General features: G+C 49.2%; 1 protein-coding gene across 1 annotated transcript in view; it reads right to left on the bottom strand.

Moving 5' to 3' along the window:
* The window catches only part of LOC119159459 (beta-glucuronidase), a 96619-nt gene that overhangs the window by 44868 nt on the left and 27139 nt on the right, over positions 1 to 24612 (bottom strand). The window contains exon 3 of the mRNA XM_037412221.2: positions 17661 to 17776. Within this exon, the coding sequence (XP_037268118.2) occupies positions 17661 to 17776 (116 nt within the window). The remainder of the gene's footprint in view (positions 1 to 17660; positions 17777 to 24612) is intronic.

Genomic DNA, 24612 nt, shown 5'->3' with positions numbered 1-24612 from the left:
GAGAGGCCTTTGTCCTGCAGTGGACGTAGTCAGGCTGATGATGATGATGATGATGATGATGATGATGATGATGACGGTTCAGCTGGGGTATGTTGGGAGAGGGGCTTTCACGGGATGAACTGTTCATGGTCAAATCAACGTATATCGAACCAAAGTACTTTCCCAACTAATAGGAACTGCTGAATGTTCGCTACCTCGATTCTCGCCGCAGTGCAAGGGGTGGTGGCGTCAGCTGATCGACCATGTCTCAACGATGCTTTGCGTAATCCTGTGCGCACGAACCAGAAAACTGCGCGAACCAGAATTTACGCATGAACTGAACTGCACTCCGAGATAATTTGTGCCGAGCCGGTCTAGCAGATTTGCCGCAGTAGTAGGCCACTAACGAATAGCGGGCCGTCGTGGCTGCACAGGATTGCAAACATATTACGCCGTTGTTACTTGCGCTGTAAGCTTCATGCAGCTTCTTCTTCAACGGAATACAAGCATTTAACTTCCCATTAAGTAGTACTTGTGTCACAGCCATGATCAGACTCTAACAGTGCGCAATTCCTTGCACTTAAGTGTTGCAGGTTTCATCATCGCGATCGAAACAAGGATATCGAAACGAATACATGGGTGTGCTTTTCGCAACGTCACTGAAGAGTGCGAAAGTTTGTTGAACAACAACGTCGTTTGGACGGCGCCAGTGAATTCCAGGAGAAGTTAGCGTGGACTGTAGTCGTAGCTGCATATTTTATTTTTCTAACCATTTCGCTTTGCTGGTCGAGCTCAAACGTGTTGGCCGCATGCGGCACTTTGTAATATTCACTATAATTGAGACACATTCAATGCCCAAGAAAAAGTATGCTTTTATTTTGAGCTTGCCGAAAAATGTTTTACAATAAATACAATGAAAGTGACTTACGAGTGTGAAACAACATTAACGCATGACGGGACGTGAAGTGTAGTTCTCTGCTCGCGAGATAGCAGGTGATCGTTCATCATCGCTGTCACTCTCAGCGCGTTCTACGTCCAATGAAATATAGTATATATATATATATATATATATATATATATATATATATATATATATATATATATATATATATATATATATATATATATATATATTGTGAGCGCTGATTGTGTTGCTCATCATTTTCACTTTCACCTGCGCATACAAAGCACCGTGATCATCATCATCGTAGCGGCTCGCTGCTTGTTCGGTTGCTGGCTCGCGCGTCTGGGTTGACAATAAAACGGTCGCTCCTTCGTACCTGACGTCGTCTCACAAGTGGTGGAGCGTGCTGTGATTCCCAAGTCCTCGTGCACTACCGGTCACCCCTGGAGCTCCGATCAGGTCGACGGCTGTGCTTGCCAACAGTGATGGCGCAAAACGACCCACCCCCTACCGCCTTCTTCGCACCACCCGCTCAGCCTGCTGGGCCTCACCACACCGTGAGTACCTCGCAACGAGACCCTCCAGTGTTTTCTGGCCTTCGCGGTGAGGACGTAGAAGAATGGCTGGACAGTTACGACCGTACCAGTGCTTGCAATTACTGGGATGAGGCACATAAGCTGCGCTATGTACCCTTTTATCTGAAGGAGGTTGCTAAGACGTGGTATCATAACCACGAACGCGACTTTCCTGATTGGTCAGCATTCACGGTGCAGCTGCGTCAAATATTCGGCACTTCTACAGGACGCTCTGAGGTAGCTAAACAGAAGCTCGCTACCCGCATCCAGGGGCCTGACGAATCGTACACATCGTACATTGAAGACGTTCTGGCCCTCTGCCGCCGCGCCCAAAAGGACATGCCGGAGGCCGATCGTATTCGGCAAGTAATGAAAGGCATCAACTCCGTCGCCTTTAATGCTCTTGTCATGCAGAGCCCGACAACAGTTCAGGACATTATTACCACCTGCCAGCGCCTGGACGCACTTTACTCAATGCGCCTTCCACACGCCTCCTATGACACTCGTCTTACTGGCGAGCATGAGCTGCGAGCTCTAATTCGCACCATAGTGAGAGAGGAACTTCACAGCCTTGTTCCTGCCAGCGCACCGACTTCACCTGCCCGCTCACCCCCTCCTAACCTGCGGGAAATTATAAAGGACGAATTGGCGTCGATGACGAGCGTCGCACGTGCCCCGCCTCCTGTGCCCTTACATGTGCCTACGTATGCCGAAGTCGTGTCACGGCCTCCTCCACCTACTCCACCTGTAACTACGGACGTCGTATACGACCATTTGGCTGCGATGGCAGCCAAGGCACCACCACAACCACACTTCCCTGCCTGGCGCCCTACGCGCCCCGTCTGTTACTACTGTGGCATAAGAGGACATATCTCCCGCTTTTGCCGTCGGCGCCAGCAAGATGAACGACGAGGTTATTCTTCGTACGAGAGTGACCGGGCTGCGAGGTCTGACCCCTACGTTCCAGGAACCTACATTCCCTCGTCACGACGTTCGCCTTCGCCTCCTTTGTCCCACGGTGAACCTCGTTCTTCCCGCTCACCCCGCCGTCGTTCACCATCGCCCTTCCGCCGTACTACTTCGCCTTTACGTTCTGCCCTGATGCCCCTCGACAGCCACTCGGAAAACTAGCAGCTGCAGTTTTTGGAGGAGAAACTGCCTGTCGTCGAATTGTCCCAATTCCTCCTGCGCGCCCTGCAAATTTACTAACTGTTTGTGTAGAAGGCATTTCGGTTGACGCACTCGTGGACACTGGAGCAGCCATTTCGGTCATTGATCGCGAACTATGTCATCGTCTACGAAAAGTGCAAACTCCATATGTTGGTCCGGTGTTATGTGGTGCTAATGAAAATAGAATTTACCCTATTGGACAATGCACTGTTCGTGTTCTGATCGACGGAATTCGTCACCATATACAATTGGCTGTGCTTTCTTCATGTGCTCATCCGATTATATTGGGCTGGGACTTCCTGTCAGCCGCTTCCGCTGTCATTTCGTGTGGTCCGCCCGTTATTCGCATTACGGACACTGAAAATTCTAGTGCTTACGATTTTTCGTCGCCTCACCTTGTTGCAGCTGCAGACTTTGTACTGCCCCCGGCCCAAGAACGTATCCTCACCATTAGATCCAGCGATACCATTGACGGTGACGCAGTGGTTGTCCCCGATCAGCGCTGCATTTTCCGAGGAATCGCCATCGCATGTTGTCTAGTGCGGTTTTCGCGTGGTCATGCCAGTCTCACCGCCTACAACACGACAACAGAGCCACAACTACTGCCAGAGGGGTCCACTGTTGCCAGCCTTATCGACATAGCACCGGTATGTGTCGTCACTGTATCGTCTCCGCCGTCAGTCGCTAAGTGTACGCCACCAGGAGGCTCATCTAATGCGCTTAAAGCCACTTTGAGTCCATATCTCACTCCAACGCAAACTAATGACTTAATGGCCCTTTTAACAAAACACAAGACTTGTTTTGACGTTTGTTCGGATGGCTTAGGTCAAACTACGGTGACCTCTCATCACATCGCCACAGACGGTTCTCGTATTATCCGCCGTCGCCCTTACCGCGTGTCGTCTTCAGAACGCAAGGTCATCGAGGAACAAGTCAATGACATGCTCGCACGCAACGTTATCAGACCTTCCACAAGCCCTTGGTCTTCTCCTGTTGTCCTAGTTAAGAAAAGGGACGGATCAGTGCGATTTTGCGTTGATTACAGGGCACTAAACAAAATTACGCGCAAGGATGTATATCCTATGCCTCGAATTGACGATGCACTTGACACCTTACAGGGTGCAGAATATTTCTCAAGTCTCGACCTACGATCTGGGTATTGGCAGATCCCGATGCATGAGTCTGATAAAGAGAAGACAGCGTTTGCTACTCCTGATGGTCTCTTCGAATTCAATGTGATGCCTTTTGGGCTCTGCAATGCCCCAGCCACATTTGAGCGGATGATCGATACGGTGCTGCGTGGCCTAAAATGGAAGACCTGTCTTTGTTACCTGGATGACATCGTCATCTTTTCATCCAGCTTCTCGCAACACCTAGAACGTCTAGACGAGGTGCTCACATGTCTAGCCAAAGCCGGTCTCCAGCTAAATACCAAGAAGTGTCGGTTTGCGAGCCGCAGCATCAAAGTGTTAGGCCACGTTGTCAGCAAGCTTGGCATCGAACCTGATCCCGACAAAGTGGCCGCTGTGCTGCACTTTCCTAAGCCCACCACGCTCAAAGACCTTCGCAGCTTCCTCGGCTTAGCCTCTTACTTCCGCCGTTTTGTCCGTGATTTTGCCACTATCGCGGCTCCTCTTCACAAACTCCTGACCACAAGTGCATCATTTCTTTGGACAGATGACTGTGAAGCTGCTTTCCAGACCCTGAAGCGATGCCTCACGTCAGGGCCAGTTCTTCGCCATTTTGATCCCACAGCCCCTACTATATTACACACTGACGCAAGTGGGCACGGAATCGGCGCTGTTCTGCTGCAGCGTGACCAGGCTTCACAAGAGCAAGTCGTGGCTTACGCGAGCCGTACTCTCTCCCCAGCGGAACGCAATTACAGCATCACTGAACAGGAATGTCTCGCTATCGTATGGTCCGTGCAAAAATTTCGCCCCTATTTGTATGGCCGCCGCTTCACGATCGTCACGGATCATCATGCGCTCTGTTGGTTGTCATCATTAAAAAACTTGTCAGGACGCCTCGGTCGTTGGGTGCTCCGACTGCAGGAGTATGACTACAGTGTCACATACCGGTCGGGCCGCAAACACCAAGATGCCGACGCTTTGTCACGCTGTCCGCTGTTGCAAAATCATGACGCATCTACCTGCTGCGCAGCACCTCCCAGCCAAGAGACCACGCAGATGACCAGTCTTAGTCCCATCGAGCCCACTGCACCGGATGACTTCCTTCAATCCGCAGACCTCACCTCGCTCCAACGTGCAGACACATACTGCCGTACAATCATCGATCGGCTCACCGGCTCATCTCGTGCTCCCAACAGCCGCTTGCGACGACAACTCACGCGTTTCAAACTTCATGACGGAACGCTACTTCGACAAACTTACCATCCTCTCGGTAGCCGATGGGTCCCGGTCATACCTCGCTCACTTCGACTCCAAGTCTTAGAAGCCTTTCATGACGACCCGACGGCTGGCCACTTGGGTTTTCATAAAACCTACGATCGCATTAAGACTCGCTGCTTCTGGCCTGGCCTCTCCACTAGTGTTTCCAGGTACGTCACTTCCTGTTCATCATGTCAGCACCGAAAACGTTCGACATCTCTTCCCGCCGGCCCTCTACAGCCTCTCCCGTGCCCATCCGCTCCCTTCGAGTTCGTCGGCATAGACTTATACGGACCCCTTCCGCTTACCGCCGCCGGTCACCGCTGGATTGTTACTGCCGTAGACCATCTTACTCGCTACGCTGAGACGGCAGCTCTTCCTACTGGAGCTGCCAGCGAAGTAGCCGACTTTGTTCTGCGTGCCATTATCCTGCGCCACGGCGCCCCTCGTGTTCTCCTGAGTGACCGTGGCAAGACATTTCTTTCTCGTGTGCTCGCTGAAGTTTTACAGGCCTCTGACACAATCCATAAGACCACCTCGGCATATCATCCGCAAACCAATGGTCTTACTGAGCGTTTTCATAGAACTTTGTCAGACATGATCTCTATGTATGTCCAACCCGATCACAAGAACTGGGACACAATACTACCTTTCGTCACGTTTGCCTATAACACTGCCATACAACGCACTACAAGTTACAGCCCGTTTTTTCTTGTGTATGGCCGTGCACCATCTTTTGTTCTAGACACCAGCTTTTTGTCCACGCCTTCTGTCCCATCTGCGTCCCTTCCGGAAGAATTCGCTGCCCGTGTCAACCACTGCCGCACAATCGCCCGCGCCAACACCTCTACCATTCAGGCCCAGCGAAAAGTTCGTTGTGATGCGACACGTAGAGTTGTGTCATTCTACCCAGGCGACGAAGTGCTCCTCTGGACACCTGTTCGCACACCCGGCCTCTGTGAAAAATTCATTCACAGATACCTGGGTCCTTACACCGTGCTTGAACGAACATCGGCCGTAAATTATCGCGTCGCGCCGGTTACTTCGGCTTCTGATCGCCGTCGTCGCGGGACCGAGATCGTCCATGTGTCTCGCCTGAAACCTTATATCCAGCGCTCATACACTTACTAAATGAACGTCTTGCAGACCGCTTTCGTGTAGGGGGGAAATAGTGTGAGCGCTGATTGTGTTGCTCATCATTTTCACTTTCACCTGCGCATACAAAGCACCGTGATCATCATCATCGTAGCGGCTCGCTGCTTGTTCGGTTGCTGGCTCGCGCGTCTGGGTTGACAATAAAACGGTCGCTCCTTCGTACCTGACGTCGTCTCACAATATATATATATATATATATATATATATATATATATATATATATATATATATATATATATATATATATATATATATATATATATATATATATATATATATATATATATATATATATATATATATAAGGAAAGAAGTATATATATATATATACTTCTTTCCTTATATAGACGACGGACTCGCGCTGCTCGATCGAAGCTGTTCCGCTGTTTGCTACACTGTTACTTGCACTGATTTCATTACCGTGACAATATGAAATAATTTTTACACTGGGCCAAACGTACTTGGAAAAAGAAGAAACACAACTTGGCGGTTGTCTTAATTTTATTACTAATGGTTTCGACCGGTGAACCGGTCTTCGTCAGAGATTGCGTCAGTGTTCGCAAACCCTGACGAAGACCTCTCCACCGGTCAAAACCGTTGGTAATAAAATTAAGACAATCGCTAAGTTGTGTTTCTTTATATATATACATGTATATCTGAAAAAGAAGGTGTCTTTCGGATCCAGTAAAAAAATACCAACTAGAGGACGCACGAAACGAAAACTTCTTTTTCCTACGTTTTAGCTGGGGACTGGCCTTCATAGGGGAAAACACGATACCAAAAAAAATGTTGTATCGTGTTTTCCCCGATGAAGGCCGGTCCCCGGCTGACACGTAGGAAAACTAAGTTTTCGTTTTGCCCGTCCTCTACTTCTTGATATATATATATATATATATATATATATATATATATATACACACACCCGGCTGAAACGTAGGAAAAATAAAAAGTTTTCGTTTTGCCCGTCCTCCACTTCTTGGTATTTTTCAACTGGATCCAAGGACACCTTCTTTTTCATATATATATATATATATATATATATATATATATATATATATATATATATATATATATATATATATATATATATACTTCGAGAATAGTGCAGTATAGGAAACAAAACAATAAAATATTTATTTAATCCTAACAGTTTCGGCTGGTGGACCAGCCTTCTTCGGAGGATCTAAGTGAAATGGTACAAGTTCCCGTAGCAGAGGGTCACCCTCACAGTTTCAAAACCCTAAAAAAAAACGAGACAAACGGGCGAACGAGGTAGCAACAGACAACAAGAAGCAGAAGAAGGAGAGGAACTAGAAAGGAGCGACGGAGAGCCGCCGCAAACGAGCGGGTAATTCTGGCATTGTTACTGGGTATAGGTAAGGCGCGCCGCCAGCGGAGGCGACGAAGAAAACGGAAAAATGTGGAACATGTTGCCGCTTACTCGCATCCCAACATGGATTGAGTTTAAGTTCACGTAGTCCGGCGGCTGGCCCGCGGCATCGGGCCACACACACAAACACAAGAAGCATACGACCCGCTCCAGCTTTCGGAAAATAATGGCCACGTTGGAAAGCTAATGTGCCCTCTCCGCCTCCCTCCACCTGCCCTTTCTTGAAGAAAACTGTACAACCAGTCATACTGAAAATAAATGAATGGGTATTCTTGTAAAGGATGAACAAACAAAAACGTAAACAAAAAGTAAATAAAAATTAAATGATACTAAAGAGTACTCAAAAATGAAAATGAAGTCTAATAATACTAACCCACGCCGTTTGGTTCACGTAGCATCGAATTCGTTTAGTTTCACGCGCTATATTGACCAACTTGCGTGTGCGACTTCACGTATGTATAAATAAATTAATTGAGTAATTCAATTTCTGTGTTTTACGAAACGTCGCGGAGGCACGTTAGTCGCCCAGGGCTCTCGTTGATTCCGTGGGTGGGTGATCTGAATTTCTTTATGAAGTATGACTCCCGCTGTTCGCGCTCCCGTGTGTTCTGGAAGCCGGATTGTATATGAGTATGACACTTACGCGTTCGAAAGAGTGACCAGGAAGATTGATATGTTTGGAGAACGACAAATTGGGGAGGCCCTTTACGTGTGCCCTGTGGTTGTTGAAACGCAAACGGAACGCGGTTTCCGAGTGTCCAATATATTCCTGTTTGCACACCTCACAGCGAATTTTGTATACCACATTGACTGAGTCACAGTTAAGGTAGTCTTTAATTTTGTACACATAGTCTGAACAGGAGGCTTCGGCCGTATCTGTGGTCACCATGTGTGTGCACACCCTGCAGCAAGGTTTCCCGCACGGTCTACAGCCCTGATGGTGGTCGGATTTGTGTGTTTTCGCCCTGACCAGTAAGTATATATATATATATTGAAACGGGGTGTTTAACAAGCAGCAGTTGACTCGGTGAACGAGAGATTTATTTAGCGCAAGGGCTAACTGAATGCAAGTCTGTGATCACAGTGCGTCGTCTTCTTTTATTTTTTCTCTACTCGAGCTCCGTGTCCACTGCCCTCGTTACAATCATCGCCGGGCGACGAGGATGCCATCCTGGCGACCTAAGTATAGGTGTACACAGAAGGGTCATGGTAAGGCTTGAGCCTAGAAGCGTGTACGATTTCTTGTCCCTGACGGCGCTTGTCCGGAGATGCGTCTAGCGGCTCGACAGGGTAGTTGACAGGGGATGTTTGGCGTACAACTCGGTAGGGACCGAGGTACCTGGACGAACGCTTGAGAGAGAGTCCCGGAGGAGTAGAAAGAATCCATAGACACACCAGTGAGTTAGAAGCAAAGCTCATGGGTGCTGTCGACGCGTCGTGGCGATATTTTTGGCATGTCTGGTCGTCTGACGTGAACGCATGAGCAAGCTTACGGCATTCTTCTGCGTGTGCTGCTGCTCATGAAACGGTTGTCAACTCTGAAGGGTCTGGTCGATAAAAAATAGTATCCATTGTTGATGATGGCTAGGGTCCATAAAAAAGGAAGAAAGGCGAAAATTTAGTGGTGCTTTGCGTTGCAGTGTTGCAGGCATATGTCACAAAAGGCAGTATGCTATCCCAATTTGACTAGTTCGATGAAGCGTACATGGCCAGCATATCTCCAAATGTACGATTAAAACGCTCTGTCATCCCCTTAGTTTGAGGATAGGCCGTGGTAGTGCGGTGTATGATGCGACACTCGCTCAACAACACTTTGATGGAATCGCAGAGGAAAACGTGGCCGCGGTTGCTTAGTAACTGTCGATGTGATCCATGCCTTAAAACCAGGTTTTAAAGTATAAAACATGCAACGTCTTTTGCGGTAGCAGAAGGTAACGGAGCTGTTTCAGCGTACCGCGTTCGGTGGTCGATAGCGACAATGTGCCCGCCGCGGTGGTCTAGTGGCTAAGGTACTCGGCTGCTGACCCGCAGGTCGCGGGATCGAGTCCCGGCTGCGGCGGCTGCATTTCCGATGGCGGCGGAAATGCTGTAGGCCCGTGCGCTCAGATTTGGGTGCACGTTAAAGAACCCCAGGTGGTCAAAATTTCCGGAGCCCTCCACTACGGCGTCTCTCATAATCATATGGTGGTTTTGGGACATTAAACCCCACATATCAATCAATAGCGACAATGACCCAGCAGTTGCAACTCGAATTATGGGAAAGCGGACCGTAAAGGTCGATTCCGACACGATCGAAAGCTCGCGTTGGACATGGCAACGGCTGCAAGGGACATGTGGTATGTTGAGCGGGCATCTTGCGTCACTGGCACGTAAGGCAAGACCATACGTTACGGCGAACGAAACGGTACATACCGCGCCAGTAATACCGCAGCTGCAAGCGAGTGTATGTTTTTAACACACCGGCGTGGCCACATTGCTGATCATCGTTGAACGTGGCGCAGATGTGAGAGCGGAGATGTCGGGGAATGACGAGCAACCACTTACGGCCGATAGAGCTGTAGTTTCGGCAGTAAAGCAGGTGATCCCAAATAGCGAAGTGTTGTGCTCGACGTCGAAGCGTCCTGGAAACTGGAGCTGGCATCCGGTGTGAGAGAAAGTCCAAAAGGGAAGAAATCCAAGCGTCTTTGCGTTGCTCAAAAGGCATGTCCGAAATGCTGATGGCCAAGGCAGCACTGGTGGAGATAGGCAAGCAGACAGGCTCTGAAGCCAACGGCGAGCATGACAGGGCATCGGCGTCGGAATGCATCTGGCCATAACGGTAGATAACACGAATATCAAATTCCTGTAACCTCAATGCCCAACGAGCGAGCCGACCATTAGGACATTTTAGTGAAGATAACCAGCAAAGCGCATGGTGGTCTGTCACAATATCAGACAGACGTCTATTTCAATAAGGCCGAAATTTTCCAATTGCACAAATAATGGCGAAACACTCCTTTTCAGTGACACTGTAATTGTTCTCGGCTTTACTGAGGGTGTGGCTGGCATAGGCGACGACGTACTCGTCAAAGCCATCCTTGCGTTGGGCCAGTATGGCCCCTAACCCGACACCACTATCGTCCGTATGAATCTCCGCTGGAGCAGATGGATCGAAATGTCGTAGTATGGGAGGTGTAGTGAAGAGCCGTCGGAGTTCCTGAAATGCATTATCACACGCCTGCGACCACGCTTACAAATCAGAACTTTCGGCAAGAAGATTGGTCAACGGGGCGATAATGGAGGCGAAATTGCGGACGTAGCGCCGCAAACACGAACATAGGCCGATGAAGCTTCAAAGCTTTTTGATTGTGGTTGGTTTTGGGAACGCCGCGACTGCATTAAGTTTTGTACGGTCTGGAAGAATGCCGTTCTTAGAAACCACATGGCCGAGTATTACAAGCTTGCGAGCGCCGAAGTGGCATTTCTTCAAGTTAAGTTGAAGTCCCGCCATGGAAAGGCACGTAAAAACTTGCTCGAGGTGGTTGAGGTGGGTTGCAAAGTCGCTTTAAAATACCACAATATCGTCCAAATAACAAAGGCACGTTTTCCATTTCATACCTCGCAGGATGGTATCCATCATCCTTTCGAAAGTGGCAGGCGCATTGCTGAGGCCTAAGGGCATAACCGTGAATTCATATAGTCCATCCGGTGTTACAAAGGCTGTCTTCGAGCGGGCACCCTCTGCCATGGGTACCTGCCAGTAGCCGGAGCGTAAATCCAACGAAGAAAAGAACTCTGCTCCTTGTAAAACCGTCGAAAGCATCGTCGATGCGAGGCAGAGGGTATACATCTTTGCGTGTTATCTTGTTGAGTCGGCCGTAGTCAACGCAGAACCGGATGGATCCACCTTTTTTCTTGACGAGAACAACCGGTGAAGCCCAGGGACTGTTGGAGGGCTCAATGATGCCACGTTTCAGCGTGTTGTCAATTTGTTCGTCGATGACACGGTGTTCAGCAGATGACACATGGTACGAACGCTGTCTTAGCGGGGCTTGTTGACCGGTGTCAATACAGTGAACGACCGCAGAGGTTCGGCCTAAGCCTGACTGGTCACGATCGAATGTAGAGCGAATACGGAGTAGAAGATTTATAATCTCTTGGCGCTGAGTTGGTGCGAGCTGAGTGTCGATGGCATCCGAGAAGACGTCCAGAACATCATAAGGCGCGTTGGTAGGAGTGACAGCACAAATTGGGTGCGAAACCGTAGAATCGGGTATAGTAGCTGGAAGAATGCACTCGTAAGGTTGGTAGCTTCCCAGGCATTCTCCACGTAGTAGGGATGACAGACAGTTCGAGGGATCGCACACATAAATGGCAGCGTGACCGTTGCGAAAAACGATGATGGCAAACGGAAGCATGAAATTTCGACGGCACGCTGATGTGACCGATGGCATAAACAACACGGGCGATTTTGGAGGAGAGGCGCGCGACACCAGGACAACAACAGCTGAGAAAGGTGCAATGTCAACGTCCGAAGCAGCAAACACTGTACATGAAGCGACATCATCGGGATCATAGCATGGCACAGATAACGCGAGTTCGGAACTAGCACACTCGACCAAAGCAGAATTTGATGAAAGAAAGCCCCACCCAAGGATAACGTCATGCGAAAAACGGAATAAAACTACAAAGGCGACGACATACATCGCACCTTGAATGACGACTCGTGCAGTGCACAAAGCTGAAGGCTAAACATAAAGGGATGTAGCTGTCTGCAAAGATAGGTCGGTAAGTTGTCTGGTCACTTTCTTCCAGTTTCAGCACAGCTTCTCGCTAACTACAGATACGGCAGCTCCAGTGTCAACAAATCTGTGCAACTTAATGCAATCAATATAGACTTCGATCTAGTTCGGTGGACAGCAGTTAGGTCTTGAAATTTTCGCTGCCAACGCAGTTCTTGCCTCCTGAACTGCGCCCTTCAGTTTTCCCCTCGCGGTGGGCTGTTGCGACGTAACATTTGAGAAATAGATCGGTGATGAGGAGAAGGCGAATGGCTTGAGCCAGATGGTCGGCGACCGTAACGTACGTCTAGAGGTGGATTGGCAGGAACGGGATATCGCGGCTGAGTGTGCATTTGGTGTGAGACCCCTGCGATGTCATGAGAAAGGAAGCTGCGACGGCGGCAGTGACGAGCTATGTGGCCTGGGATGCCACATGAAAAACATATTGGCCGATTATCCGGAGAGCACCGTAGGCTGACGGTAGGGGCACTGTTCGCTGAATAAGGTAGCCTAAACGGTTGTGCAGGCAGCGGCATCATATAAACGTTCCGAGTTGTCTCGTATACAGCCGGAGACGGGACGGTCCATGGGTGGGCAGGTGGCGTCGACGAATAAACGTGGCGAGCTGCTTCGTAGATAGCCGGAGACGATAGAGCACGCGGCCGAGCAACAGCGGCTGCATATGTTAGTGGTGCAGTAGCAGATCGTGAAGCCCTAACTGGCGGCAATGCTTCGGCAACTTGCGATTCAATGACCTTGCGAAGCGAAGGCGGCAAGGGTGTCATCGGCTCGGTAGTTCTAGTAAATATAGATAGCTGCCGGGCGACCTCCTCGCGTGTGAATTGCTTTATGAGTGGTATCAACGCAGAGTGGTCAGTGGTGTCATGGCAATAGTCGAGGGATGAGAGGTTCGTGGTGTCTTGAGCAGCGCAACGTGTGGAAGCGCGCTGCCTACGCAGCTCATCATAGCTTTGGCAGAGCTGAATCACCTCGGCGACCGTCTGGGGACTCTTCGCAGCAATCATTTGGAAAGCACCGTCGTCGATTCCTTTTATAATGTTCTTTATCTCGCCTGCCTTGTCCAGAGTCGAGTTTACGAGCTTGCAGAGGAAGAGCACATCTTCGATGTAGCTAGTGAAACTCTCATCTGTTCTCTACACTTTGCCACGTAAGCGCTGTTCAGCATGAATGTGGCAGACAGCAAGACGGCCAAAGACTTTCGAAAGGGTTTTTGCCAATTCCGACCAGGTACTGAAATCACTTTGATTATTCCTGCACCATTGTTTCGCCACGTCGGTCAGGTAAAAACTCACATTTGTGAACTTATCGGCTGCGTTCACTTACTGTGCGTGGTCACCAGTTCATACTCGGCAATCCAGTTGTCCACATCTTCGTCCTCTGTGCCGCCAAATATGTGTGTGTGTGGGGGGGGGGGGGGGGTCGCGCTGCCAGAGAGCGCCAGCGCAGAAGGCAGGTACGGGTGCGAGATCTGGAGCGGCGGCCTGAGAGGGCCCCGGATCAGTCATTGCAGAAGGTCGTTGGAGTGTACGGCTGTGAAGTTCCAGGGTGAGGACCAGATATACCCCGCATCTCCACCACTTGAAACGGGGTGTTGAACAAGCAGGAGTTGACTCGGCGAACGAGAGATTTATTTAGCGCAAGAGCTAACTGAATAATGCAAGCCTGCGATCACAGTGTGTCTTCTTCTTTCGTTACTCCATGTCCACTGCCCTCGTTACAATATATATATATATATATATATATATATATATATATATATATATATTAGCTAATTTTTCAAAACAAGATGCTCCACAGCCTGCCTACACTTCACTTTTGACTATAATAGAACTACGCTTATTATACAAAAGATCGTCATAAATTTGCTCGCTTGCAATGTCGCTACGCCAATATATTATTTGAAAAGCAGCACAATTTAGGCTGCCGATACAAAATGAGAACTGGTTACAATAAACTTACGCAGATTAATAGACGGGCGATACATACAATTGGCCCTTTTTATTGTTTGTGTGTTTTAATGTTTTTAATATGCAATAAGCCTGTCAGAAAGCAATATTATTATCTTCTGTAAAAGTGGCATGATAAAATTGAGTCGTCACCGATATAAATGGTGTGACAACGTTACTTATACTTGGGTTTCTCGTGGAACGATTGAGCGCATGTAGGCTCATGTGAGGAAACCTCTGCTCTGGTCCTCTGGATATCGTAGAGACAGCCGGCAAAATGAGCCTATGATTTAATTGCGGTTTGGATACTTCTCCTCTCTTAGTAGTTGGCCAGTAGCCACTTATGATGTAACGCAGCTTAAAGCGCTGCTTGAGTGAGAAGCTAGGCGGATCCGTGCAAATTCCGATTCACATTTTTTTTTGTTGTTGTTGTGTGTCGGCAGGCTCTTGAAACGGTGAACGTACCGACGCAATTTCGGCGCGCCTGCATATTCCCTCGTGCACCATGGAGCATAGCAGGTGTGTCCACTGATAAAGGCTCAGAAATGCATTAAACGCGCTAAAAACGAGCAATTACACACTTTCGCAGGCTACGGCGCGCGCGCTCTCAAAGCAGACGCTCCTGAGATCATCAGTACCATGGGACTACAGCGCCGCCGCTTCTGTGATCCGCCGGAGAATCGGCCGAGATGCGGTGCGGCCGCCTCGTTCATTCCACTGTCCCCTTCTAGTACACTGGGGCTGTGTTCCAATTCTTAGACAGCACGTAGACAGTCTACACAGAGTGCTTAGTAGACAGCAGCGAGCCCACACTGTCCGGCTTTTACGCGAAAAGGTGCCACCTCGCGTTGAGAAGAGAAATCCAAAGTGAACAAATGTAAAAGTTGTATTTTCTGGTTCAATCTGTGTTAAAGTCTGAAAAAATAAACGCTACTCACATTGAGCTTCTGGAGAAGCGTCTGCTTGTGTGCAGACGACCATTCTGGTGAGATTCGGCATAGCCTCCTATATTTTTTTGTGCCCGCGCATTAGCGCTAAATACATACGCGCCATCCGTCCCTTATAGTTTTGGCGCTCGCCGCCAGATGCCGCACCGATCCCATAATAACAGCAGACGACGCGGCCTATGCACGCTTGCGTTTATGACGGTCTAGAAACCGTCTACATTGCATTGGATTATGCGTATACGTTAAGAAGTGCGCACACACCAAATTTTTAACACAAGCACTGTATGCAGAATGCAATGTGAGCTTTGTTATTTGATTTCGCGCTCAAAGCTTGAGCACTTTTCGAGACAATGGTTTGACATGAAAATCTTTTGCCAAGTCGTGTTTGTCAGTCACACTCGTCGCGAAGTTCAGAAAAAGTGGGCGGAGAAACTTCACGAGCACAACCTCCAAAAGTTTTTTATGATGTCCCGGGGTCGAGCACTTGAGTTTGTCACGTTTCTGTAGTATTTGCGCGGCGTTGTCAACGGCAGCATTCAGTGGCTGATTCATCTTTCTCGCTCTTGCGAGGAAAACTTCCGCGTAATTCTTTAGAGAATTTAGAACCATTACGAGCTCAGTTGACGGATACAGGAGTACACCTGGGTGGATATCTCCACATTCAATCAGAACATGCTCCGCCGTTTCCTTATCTTTCCCGCAGCATGTGCATTGTTCTTCTTCTTTACTGAATCTTGCTTTATAACTACGCGTTCTAAGGCAACCCGATTTCGCTTCAAACAGTAAAGCGCTTCCCCTTGAATTATCGTAAAATGCCTCCCTCCTTATTTCATTTTTGCCCTTTCGGTAGCTACTCAAAGCCGGTTTTTTCTCCATAGCTGCCATCCATTCTCTCGTTTTGCGCCTCGGCGCTCCGCCAGGAGCGCTCGCATCCCATAATAGCTCGGGGGACGGCGCTGAGGGACCGACCGCTCGGGCACAAAGTTATAGAGGAGGCTATGGATTCGGTCTATCTGAGCGATTCGCCGAGTCGCCATCTTGTTCAGACAGCAAAATAGCCTGCATCGTATTTGTCTATGATGCGGTCTTCTCGGAGCTGTCTACTTTGCCGGCTACGCGAAAATAGGAATGGGACTTAAGATGGCCGCCGTCCATTCAGCTGTCTATTTAGCCGTCTACGGTGAGTATTGGAACAGACTTTGTATCGTCGTCTGATCGTAGCCTCAATGAAAGCGTCTTCTTTGGCTCCGTTTATCTTTACGTCTAAACTGCTTTGTCTGACACCGTTGTTGCCGACAATCCTGCTGAAAGTGTCCCTCTGTGGCATAACGGTCACGCTGAGCTGCCGTAAGCCTGGCCCAGATTGCAGTCGGTGACGTGGCATTTTGTCATCGTCCGTGACCAGCCCTTTCGAAAATGACAACGAGGTGTCCTCGGGATTACTGCGGGCCGACGTTTGAAGGGGGGCTTTGGTGGGTGCGTCCGGACCAGCCGAAAAATGCTGCAGCACCTCCGAGGAGCATCATCTGAGCGTCGCCGAGTTCAACGGCCATGCCACGGAGTGCCAGCGTCGCGGCCTCCAAAGTCGAACATGCGCCCATCGGTAGAACGTAGCTACTGATGTGACCGCCTCCTTCCTAAGCCACGCAAGCAATGTTATTGTTGAGTGGTGGTGGTGATAAAACTTAATTTAACCAAAATATTCGGGCACATACGTCCTAGGGCCCCGCACGACCCCACTGAGCTATGCGTTCATGAGTTCATGTAGTTCCATGAGTGATTTTTGAAAGGAGTGAAGAAGGCACCTAATTTCTGTCAGCCTCTTGGGCGACATTGAGTAGTGCCTTGTAGGGGAAAGGGAAATGAAATTGGCTAGGGGCGATAGAGATGAGTATATGTGTAAAAAGTCGACGCGTGTTCGTCATGACCGGAACAGGAAGCAGGCGGCAGCAAGGTCATCGCGCATTCCGCTTGCATTGCGGCTCTTTCACGCGCTTCGAGCAGTGTGCTACGCCCCGCAGCGCTCGTGCCTGTCTTCTCCTTCCACTTCGTCTTCTCCTTACTCATGAGTAACAGAGTGAACGCGAAGTCACCGACTCGTTTTTCGAAGCACGCAAAGCCTTGAGCACGTAAGGATTATTGATTGCTTCGAGTCTGCTTTCTTATTTTATTTGACATGTTCAAGTTACGTTTGTTCTATAGTTTGTGTGAACATAACATCACGTTAGCTCAAGTATATAAATGAAACTTTCGGCTAATGTATAACTACGACCTCCGTGTTCCGGACATCAGAACTAGATGCGCACACCTCTCCTTCTTTTTTGAGGACCTTCTCACCCTGACATTGAGACCTGACACCAGTAACGAGAATGTCAGAATGTACAGGCTCAAGTGACACGTAAAGAAAAGGAGCGAACACTTACCTAATGGTGTCATTCGGTCGGAACAGTGTACCCTGGGGAATGGTTGCCGCGGTAAGCGTGTTGTTCACCGCAACAGTCAGCAGGTTCTTGCGCCCGTAGCGGAGAACTTCCGTAATCTGAAGAATGTTGTCATGGCAATAAATAAAGATAGCAACTAGAGATGTTTAACTGAAGCAGAATAGCTACTTCTTGGGCCCCTTCTCACTGCTGTAATCGGGAATAACTTTGCTGGCTACAGATCCATGTCGCCAGTAAATATTGTGCAACAACTGATTTTCTGCGTGGGCATCTAAAATATAGCCTTCACTTCTTACATACACAAGCGTGACATTGCAGCAAAAGCTGTATATAGAAACCATCCAGCAGAGGCACCATGAGTGGTCTCCATTGGCTGTGTTATCAGTTACGTCGTTCGCAGCGTCGTACCCACGGTCACGGTGTAAGATACAAACACTTTAGGTGGGCACACTCGCGAGACGCGACCGACCAGACAAAATAACAGTGACGCGCGTCCGTGAGACCGCTGCTGGCAGCCTGCCTATAGGCGAGTAGACGCAACTTGATGTTGTGTTAAATGGCACAGGAGCGCTGTTCGTGCCGAAGAGTGAAAGTAGATTACTGCTGTCTGCAAGCATGACGGGGCGTGAGTCACGTGGAGAGCATGGTCTACATGCCTCTCTATGGAGCGCATGCCGCCCATAAGTGGTTCTCGCACGTCCTGCGAACTTAATACTGCTTGGGGCGTAACAGATGCGCACATAACTGACATGCTTTCCAAAATTTTTTATCAAGTGGTTCTTTATTTGAATTCGCTAGTTTTCGTGTACTCGTGGATGGTAGATGGGGCACTGGTATTGGCTAGCTGGATCTGTGAAGCGTGCGGACGGCGTGGGGGGACGCACATTCTTTTGATGCCGGGCACTGAAGTAGAACTTGAATAAGACCACGTGACTGCTCGTAAATGGAGAAGCAACCACTTAGATACCTTGACCAATTTGTTGGCGTGCATTACATAGATGCCGTCCGGTATTGCGCCAAATTCTATTTTCGTGGCTCTGATGATAACTATACAGCGAAATGTTCACGACCGTGTGATTATCCTATGGGAGACCAGTTCACGGGGGACCATGCACATATCTTCTCGCTGATTTCACCCTCTTTTCTGATACCGTGCACGGAAAGAGTATTACAGTAGTTTATTTTTTTTTTGCATTGAACAATCAGCGGACATTTTTAGGAATGGCACTAGAAACATGCTCACAAAAGGCAGTGAATACACAACGCAATGCAGTAAAAAGAAGCTCACTGCGTCTGTAACAGAAAAAAACCCAATTTATTGCACGAATCACTGTGTTGCGTAAACATAAAACAAATGGTCGTGCAGCGAAAATTATTTACATTCACGATAAATCATCTAATTTGTGAATTGTTTGCTGCAGACTGATTCCTTTGTGCTGAGCGGACAGTCCTTCCTGCAACCCTGTTTATTCCATGCTTTGCGGTGTTCGGGTTCAGAAGGAACATTGGAAATTATTGTCACGGTAATAAATGCTCGCGTCAATATCAGTTTTTCTTGGCGCTGTTATGACCGTGGTCAGTAGGCGCCATGCTGTCGCTGCGAAGCGTAGCCGGGCACCGCTCCCACGCCTGGAACCCCAGTTCTCTCGGAACCAGCGTTCAGAGCTGACGGGGGAGCGGCGCTCTTTTAATCCTCAAACAAGTAGCCGACTGGCCGCCTGCCTATTGGACTCGCTTGCTGGATTCCGTGCCGACCAGTTGTGCCCTCGCGATCTCCGGCGTCAGCGTAGCTCTGGCCGACTGGGCTCGCCCTACGTCATTTCCTGACGCCGACGACCTTCGACGAAAGTGTAGCTCTGACCGACTGGACTTGCTCTACGCCATCTACTGAGCCGATAAGAGCTCTCGCAAGTGGTGCCCCGTGCTCGGACTCCTGTGACCGTGTTTACATCTTTCCTATCTCTCCTATCCCCTCAGTTTGTTGTCGCTCCTTCTGGCTTACCACCTCACGTCCCTTCCTCTTTTCTACACCTTTACTCCTACCTCTTTTATCCCTCCTCACCCACATCCATTGTGAGCTACTGTTGAGGTGTCGCTCACTGAAGCAGACAGTTACGGGGCTCACTTCTCTCTTCCTTTCTTTCTTAAGAATCACCTTCTCTATGCCCGCCAGGTATTGTCCCTGTTAGCCGGAGGATGAGACGTCGTGTCGCCACGACGCCGTAAGGCGTTCCAGAGAGGACAACAAAGACAGCATCTTCCTTGGAAGAAGCCGCGGCCGCCGCCACAAATTGCCCTGCTAATTGAGCGGACAGATCGGCGGACCGTTTGATGTATGCTGTCAGGAGCTTGGGACCCCTCGACCAGCGGCACACACACGACGAGGAAGAGCCCCTACGGCGCCACCTTGCAGTGCAGTGATCACGACTCAATATTGGATGTTCACGTGGGCCGTGCATGCTCGTACCCCTCGTCTGTTGTGTGTGTAATTGGTGTTCCACTCAAGGAGGAGGAGCCCGACAGGGCTTATAGCGATGCTGCAGAGTACGGGACGTCGCTCTGAACCATGTAACGCTTCAACCACCACGCTCGTGGTTTGTGAAACTCTCAACCTCTCTATGCTGTAAATAAGTGTAAATAGTGCCATAAACCTGTTTGTTTTTTTGTATCCCCATCTTGTGAGCGTTCGTTTCCTCCACCCGAAGCTACACCACGCTACCACAAAAGACCGGGTAGACCCCGATCCGCAACAACGGGTTCTCAGTGCTGGGATCCGCAACAACTGGTGATCAGCACAGGGATCACGATAACTGATGGCAGCAGTGGGATCCACACCAGTCTGATAAAGGCGTGGGATCCACAACAACTGGTTGGCAGTGGTCGGATACGAAGCTACAAGTGACAACAACATTCGGCCCAAGGGAAGCAGCTGTCTCGAGACATGGATCACGTATGGGTGAGTGCTTGGCTTTTCCTTTGAGTGAACCAGGTTCTAAAAGAGGGTAAATTTTGGAAGTGGTAATTAACTTTGCCGATCGAAAGACTCAGTTTCGCCGTTTCGGGAAGTTATTTTAGGAAGGAGCGAGCACTCAGTACGATCATGGACTTACGGGAGCTGCAGAAGTCAGACTTGTTGCTGTTGTGTGAGGAATTGGAGATAGATACAAAGGGTTTGGCACGAAAACCCTTAATCATTCAGGCGATTAATGATTTGGGGGCTGATGATGAGGAACTAAGTGAATAATGGGATATCAACATTGACAGAAAGTTAAGAGCAGCTCAGATGGAAGGAAAGGGAGAAGACGAAAAGCTAGACCTCAAGTTGGAGTTTTTCGAACAAGATAACGCGTTGAGTAAGAGGTTGGGACCCCAGCGAGGAACACTTATTCTCGACAATGAGGCAGGGTTGGAGATGTCTAGGTAAATGCAGCCATATGAGGTATCATGGGATATGGGCCTGTATCTTAGACTCTTTGAACGAAAGTGTAGTCAACTGGAGTGTGAGCGAGACACCTGGTCTCAGAAGCTACGCACGGTTCTGCCCTGCGAGGCAGCGGATGTTGTTGCGCGACTCAGTGAGCAGCACGCGAACAACTACGAAGTTGTTAAAGCAGAGCTAATCAGAAAATTCAGAACTTCTGTTAGCAAAAAGAAAGAAAGAATCAGACCAGAGTCTGAAAGGAAGGTGCGTCACAAAGCGCCGGAAGTTGAGGCGCGTCATGAAGCCCTAGAAACAGAGATCGTGCCAGAGAAGGGTCCGCGTATTCCAGAACCCATCAGGGTAGATTATGCTGAGAACGAGGCCTTGGCCGGTCTGGAGGTAGGGACGATGTCGAAAGACGCTCCTTGCGTGGATGAGCAGAGTGCCAGCAGCCCTAATGGGCCCAGTAAGATGCTGGAAACCTCCTTCGTGCCTCAAGAGTACGTTTCGACATCGTCAAATGTAGGCACAATTAGCACAGTGGCGTGTTGCAAAAGAGAGTTATGGAGCCGCCGCTCTATCTCCCGCCTGGGCCACGCATCACGTGGTTGCGTTGACCAGCAGACGACGACGGTGCTGGTCAAAGGGCTCTCCCCAGAGGATTCCACGAACCTGGCACCTCTCGAAAGGGCGCGCTAAAATCTTCCCGCGGGAATGCAGCGCGAGGCTGGCACCAAAGGGGTCGAGGCGCCCGTGCGTCTTCCGCTCTCCCCCTCCCTGTTCTACGGCAGCGCTGCGACTAGTGGCAAGGGTGTGTGTGTATGTGGAAGCCAGTGTTGTGCCTCTATGAACATACATGACGGGCGGTACTTCACTGAGAGGAACTTCCACATCACCATTGGTCCGCATTTTTGTGTAGTGATCCCCAACCTAGGGACCTAGGGAACGGGGGTCAACAAAAGGGCGTGCAGCGCCTCGCCCAACTCTCTCTTCTCTTCTGTCTTCATCTCGACAACTCACTGTAAAGGTGTAAATAAATCCATTAAGTTTGCTCAAAGCTCTCCCCTAGCCCTTGGCTCGACGGAGCGACGACGACCGGCCCCGCTACCCGCAGACTGCGGTCGCCACGACGCGCGACACTGCAGGTGGGATCTGGCAATATTTTTTCTAAGTTATACGCGCGTGTGTTCCGAAGGTGACATTTGGCAGGCAGCACTACCTCTACCTATAGTACCTATATATGGTTAAAGAAACCCAGGTGGTCGAAATTTCAAGATCCCTCTACTACGGCGTCTCTGATATTCATATGGTGGTTTTGGGACGTTTAAACCCATCAAATCAATCAATGAGAGTACTTATATATTGACTTTTTGTGGAGTGCCGAATTTCGTGGTAGTTGGCCTTTAACCTTACGGTATCGGTCACCAACTAAAGCCCAGCTCTCAACCTTTTTGAAATTCATAGCTGTCCTGACAGGGCCCGCATGGGACTTAGGACGCTGCATGAAAATTCGGGACAATCCCGCCAAATCCGGGACGGTTGGTAACGCTAGGTGAGACCACGGTCAAACCGCTGGCTCGATGGTTCCATTTTGGCTAGATGGTCGTCTGGGTGGTGTAGCAACCCCCTCAATCTGAGCTTCTCTGCGAGCGTCGCAGCCGACGGCCGTATCACCCACTCGCTGCACGGACTACATGATGGATACGTAGGCTATCCAAGACGCCGCGACATTCGAGGAAGTGGAAGAGGAGGAGCATTACGCCCAGCCACTGTCTTTTATCAGTTGTATAACGATAATTCCGGGCTCTACTTGTGACCTCCAGGCAGAGTGTGACCGCGGCCTTCTCACACATACGTTGTTATACCTTATGTGCCTAGAGTTGATGCCTGCAAACATTATTTGCTAGTGCGATGAGGTGCCTTAATGCCGCAGAGAAGACGACGAAGTGGTGGCGAAAACGCACATGCACGGGCACTGAGTGGTTCACCCGTTTCGAAGATACCTCTCTGCACGTGTTCACATGGCGCGTGCCAAAGAAAACAGAACGGGCCACGTTGGCCAAACAGACGGTGATAGAAGCCCGAGCGAAAAAGTGGCCGGACGTTCGGGAATATTGTCTGAAAGTATCTCCTCGGATATCAATGGCCGAAGGACTTTGTGTCTTCCGCCTCGGTGCCCAGTGGACGCAAAACATGTGGCAATTCGCCTGGCCTTTCTCGTTCAAGACCCGCAACGCAGCACCGACCGTTAATTCAAGGCGTGAGCGCGGCATTCCCTTTAACATAAAGGTGTCTCGCGTGTTCATTTTCTTGCTGTGCTTTTGTTTATGTCTCGTTTCTAGATTCTCGTGTGCCCTGTCAATTGTGTCCTCTTCATTTCCAGGGTCTCTGACACAACTCCTAAAGCCTGCTTCCCGGACCTTAATGCGTAACACCTGGTCCAAAGCATTTAGAATAAAACAAGCTAAGCTCAGATTTATTTCACTGTACGAATTTGCTCGCAAGTTTCAAAGAAAAGCTACAGACACTCGGTGCCTAATATCTAAATTTTATTGTTATGTCTAATTGCCCAAGGTCGTTTCTTTACAGCTCATTTGTAGTTACTTATACGTGGTGCATGCCTTCCTGTTGCTAAATTTGCATTCTGATCTTTGTATACATGACGTTCGTATATTTGCTTTTTATGTTGTACTTTGCCACTCTGTAACTGCCCTTGCAGTATTGAAAATAAGTAAATTACCAAGTGAGCGAACAAACTCTGGCATACGGCACCGAAGCTGCCCAGCACCCCAGAGCCGGAACAAAGGCCGCGTGCTCAAGAAGACCAAAACGCGCTTACCTAGACTCTCACCGCTACATGCCGAGGGCTACAAGATTGCAATCCTACTCAACGGTGGATTAAATCTCAGCAACGTTTGCCCCAAGGCAGGGGCGCCGGCAGGGGTAAATAGCACTTGCCCCCCTAAAGTCACACCAGCACTTGCCCTCACCTAATGTTTTCCCCTCATCCAGATGCAATACAGCACTCATCTGCATCCCCCCACGACGGTCGTCGGCGGGCCGGAGTTCAGCCTATGACACGCCTATTTGGTGATGGTACCACAGAAAAACAAGTCCTCTACAGTGATGCAGTCCTCTACAGTGATGCAATGATACAGTGATGCAGAGAAGCCAGATATGTGTTTAGCCGCGACAAACGACACAGACGCCTTCGTTCTAGCAGTAGTGTAATTCTAGCAGTTGTCTTATCAAATTTAGGAGTAATACTTCTTCAGGCAATTCATTTAGGGAATCATAGGAGACAAAAAAATCACCCTTTCCACCGATGGAACGGACGATTTTTCATCTGCTACATTTCCTTTCAATTTGCATGAAAATGTCGCACACAAAGTATGCATATTACACAAGCTTGCCAAGTGATTGAAGTCAGAAATCGGCACAACCGCATCGCATTAAGCGGAAAAGGATGATGCTTTGTAAATGGCAGATATTGTCGAATGCACCGCAATACTG

This window comes from Rhipicephalus microplus, chromosome 1, assembly GCF_043290135.1.
Source record: "Rhipicephalus microplus isolate Deutch F79 chromosome 1, USDA_Rmic, whole genome shotgun sequence".
In the NCBI taxonomy this organism is placed as follows: domain Eukaryota; kingdom Metazoa; phylum Arthropoda; class Arachnida; order Ixodida; family Ixodidae; genus Rhipicephalus; species Rhipicephalus microplus.
Note: the sequence above shows the minus strand (reverse complement) of the source record. Positions and strands in the feature narration are given on the sequence as shown.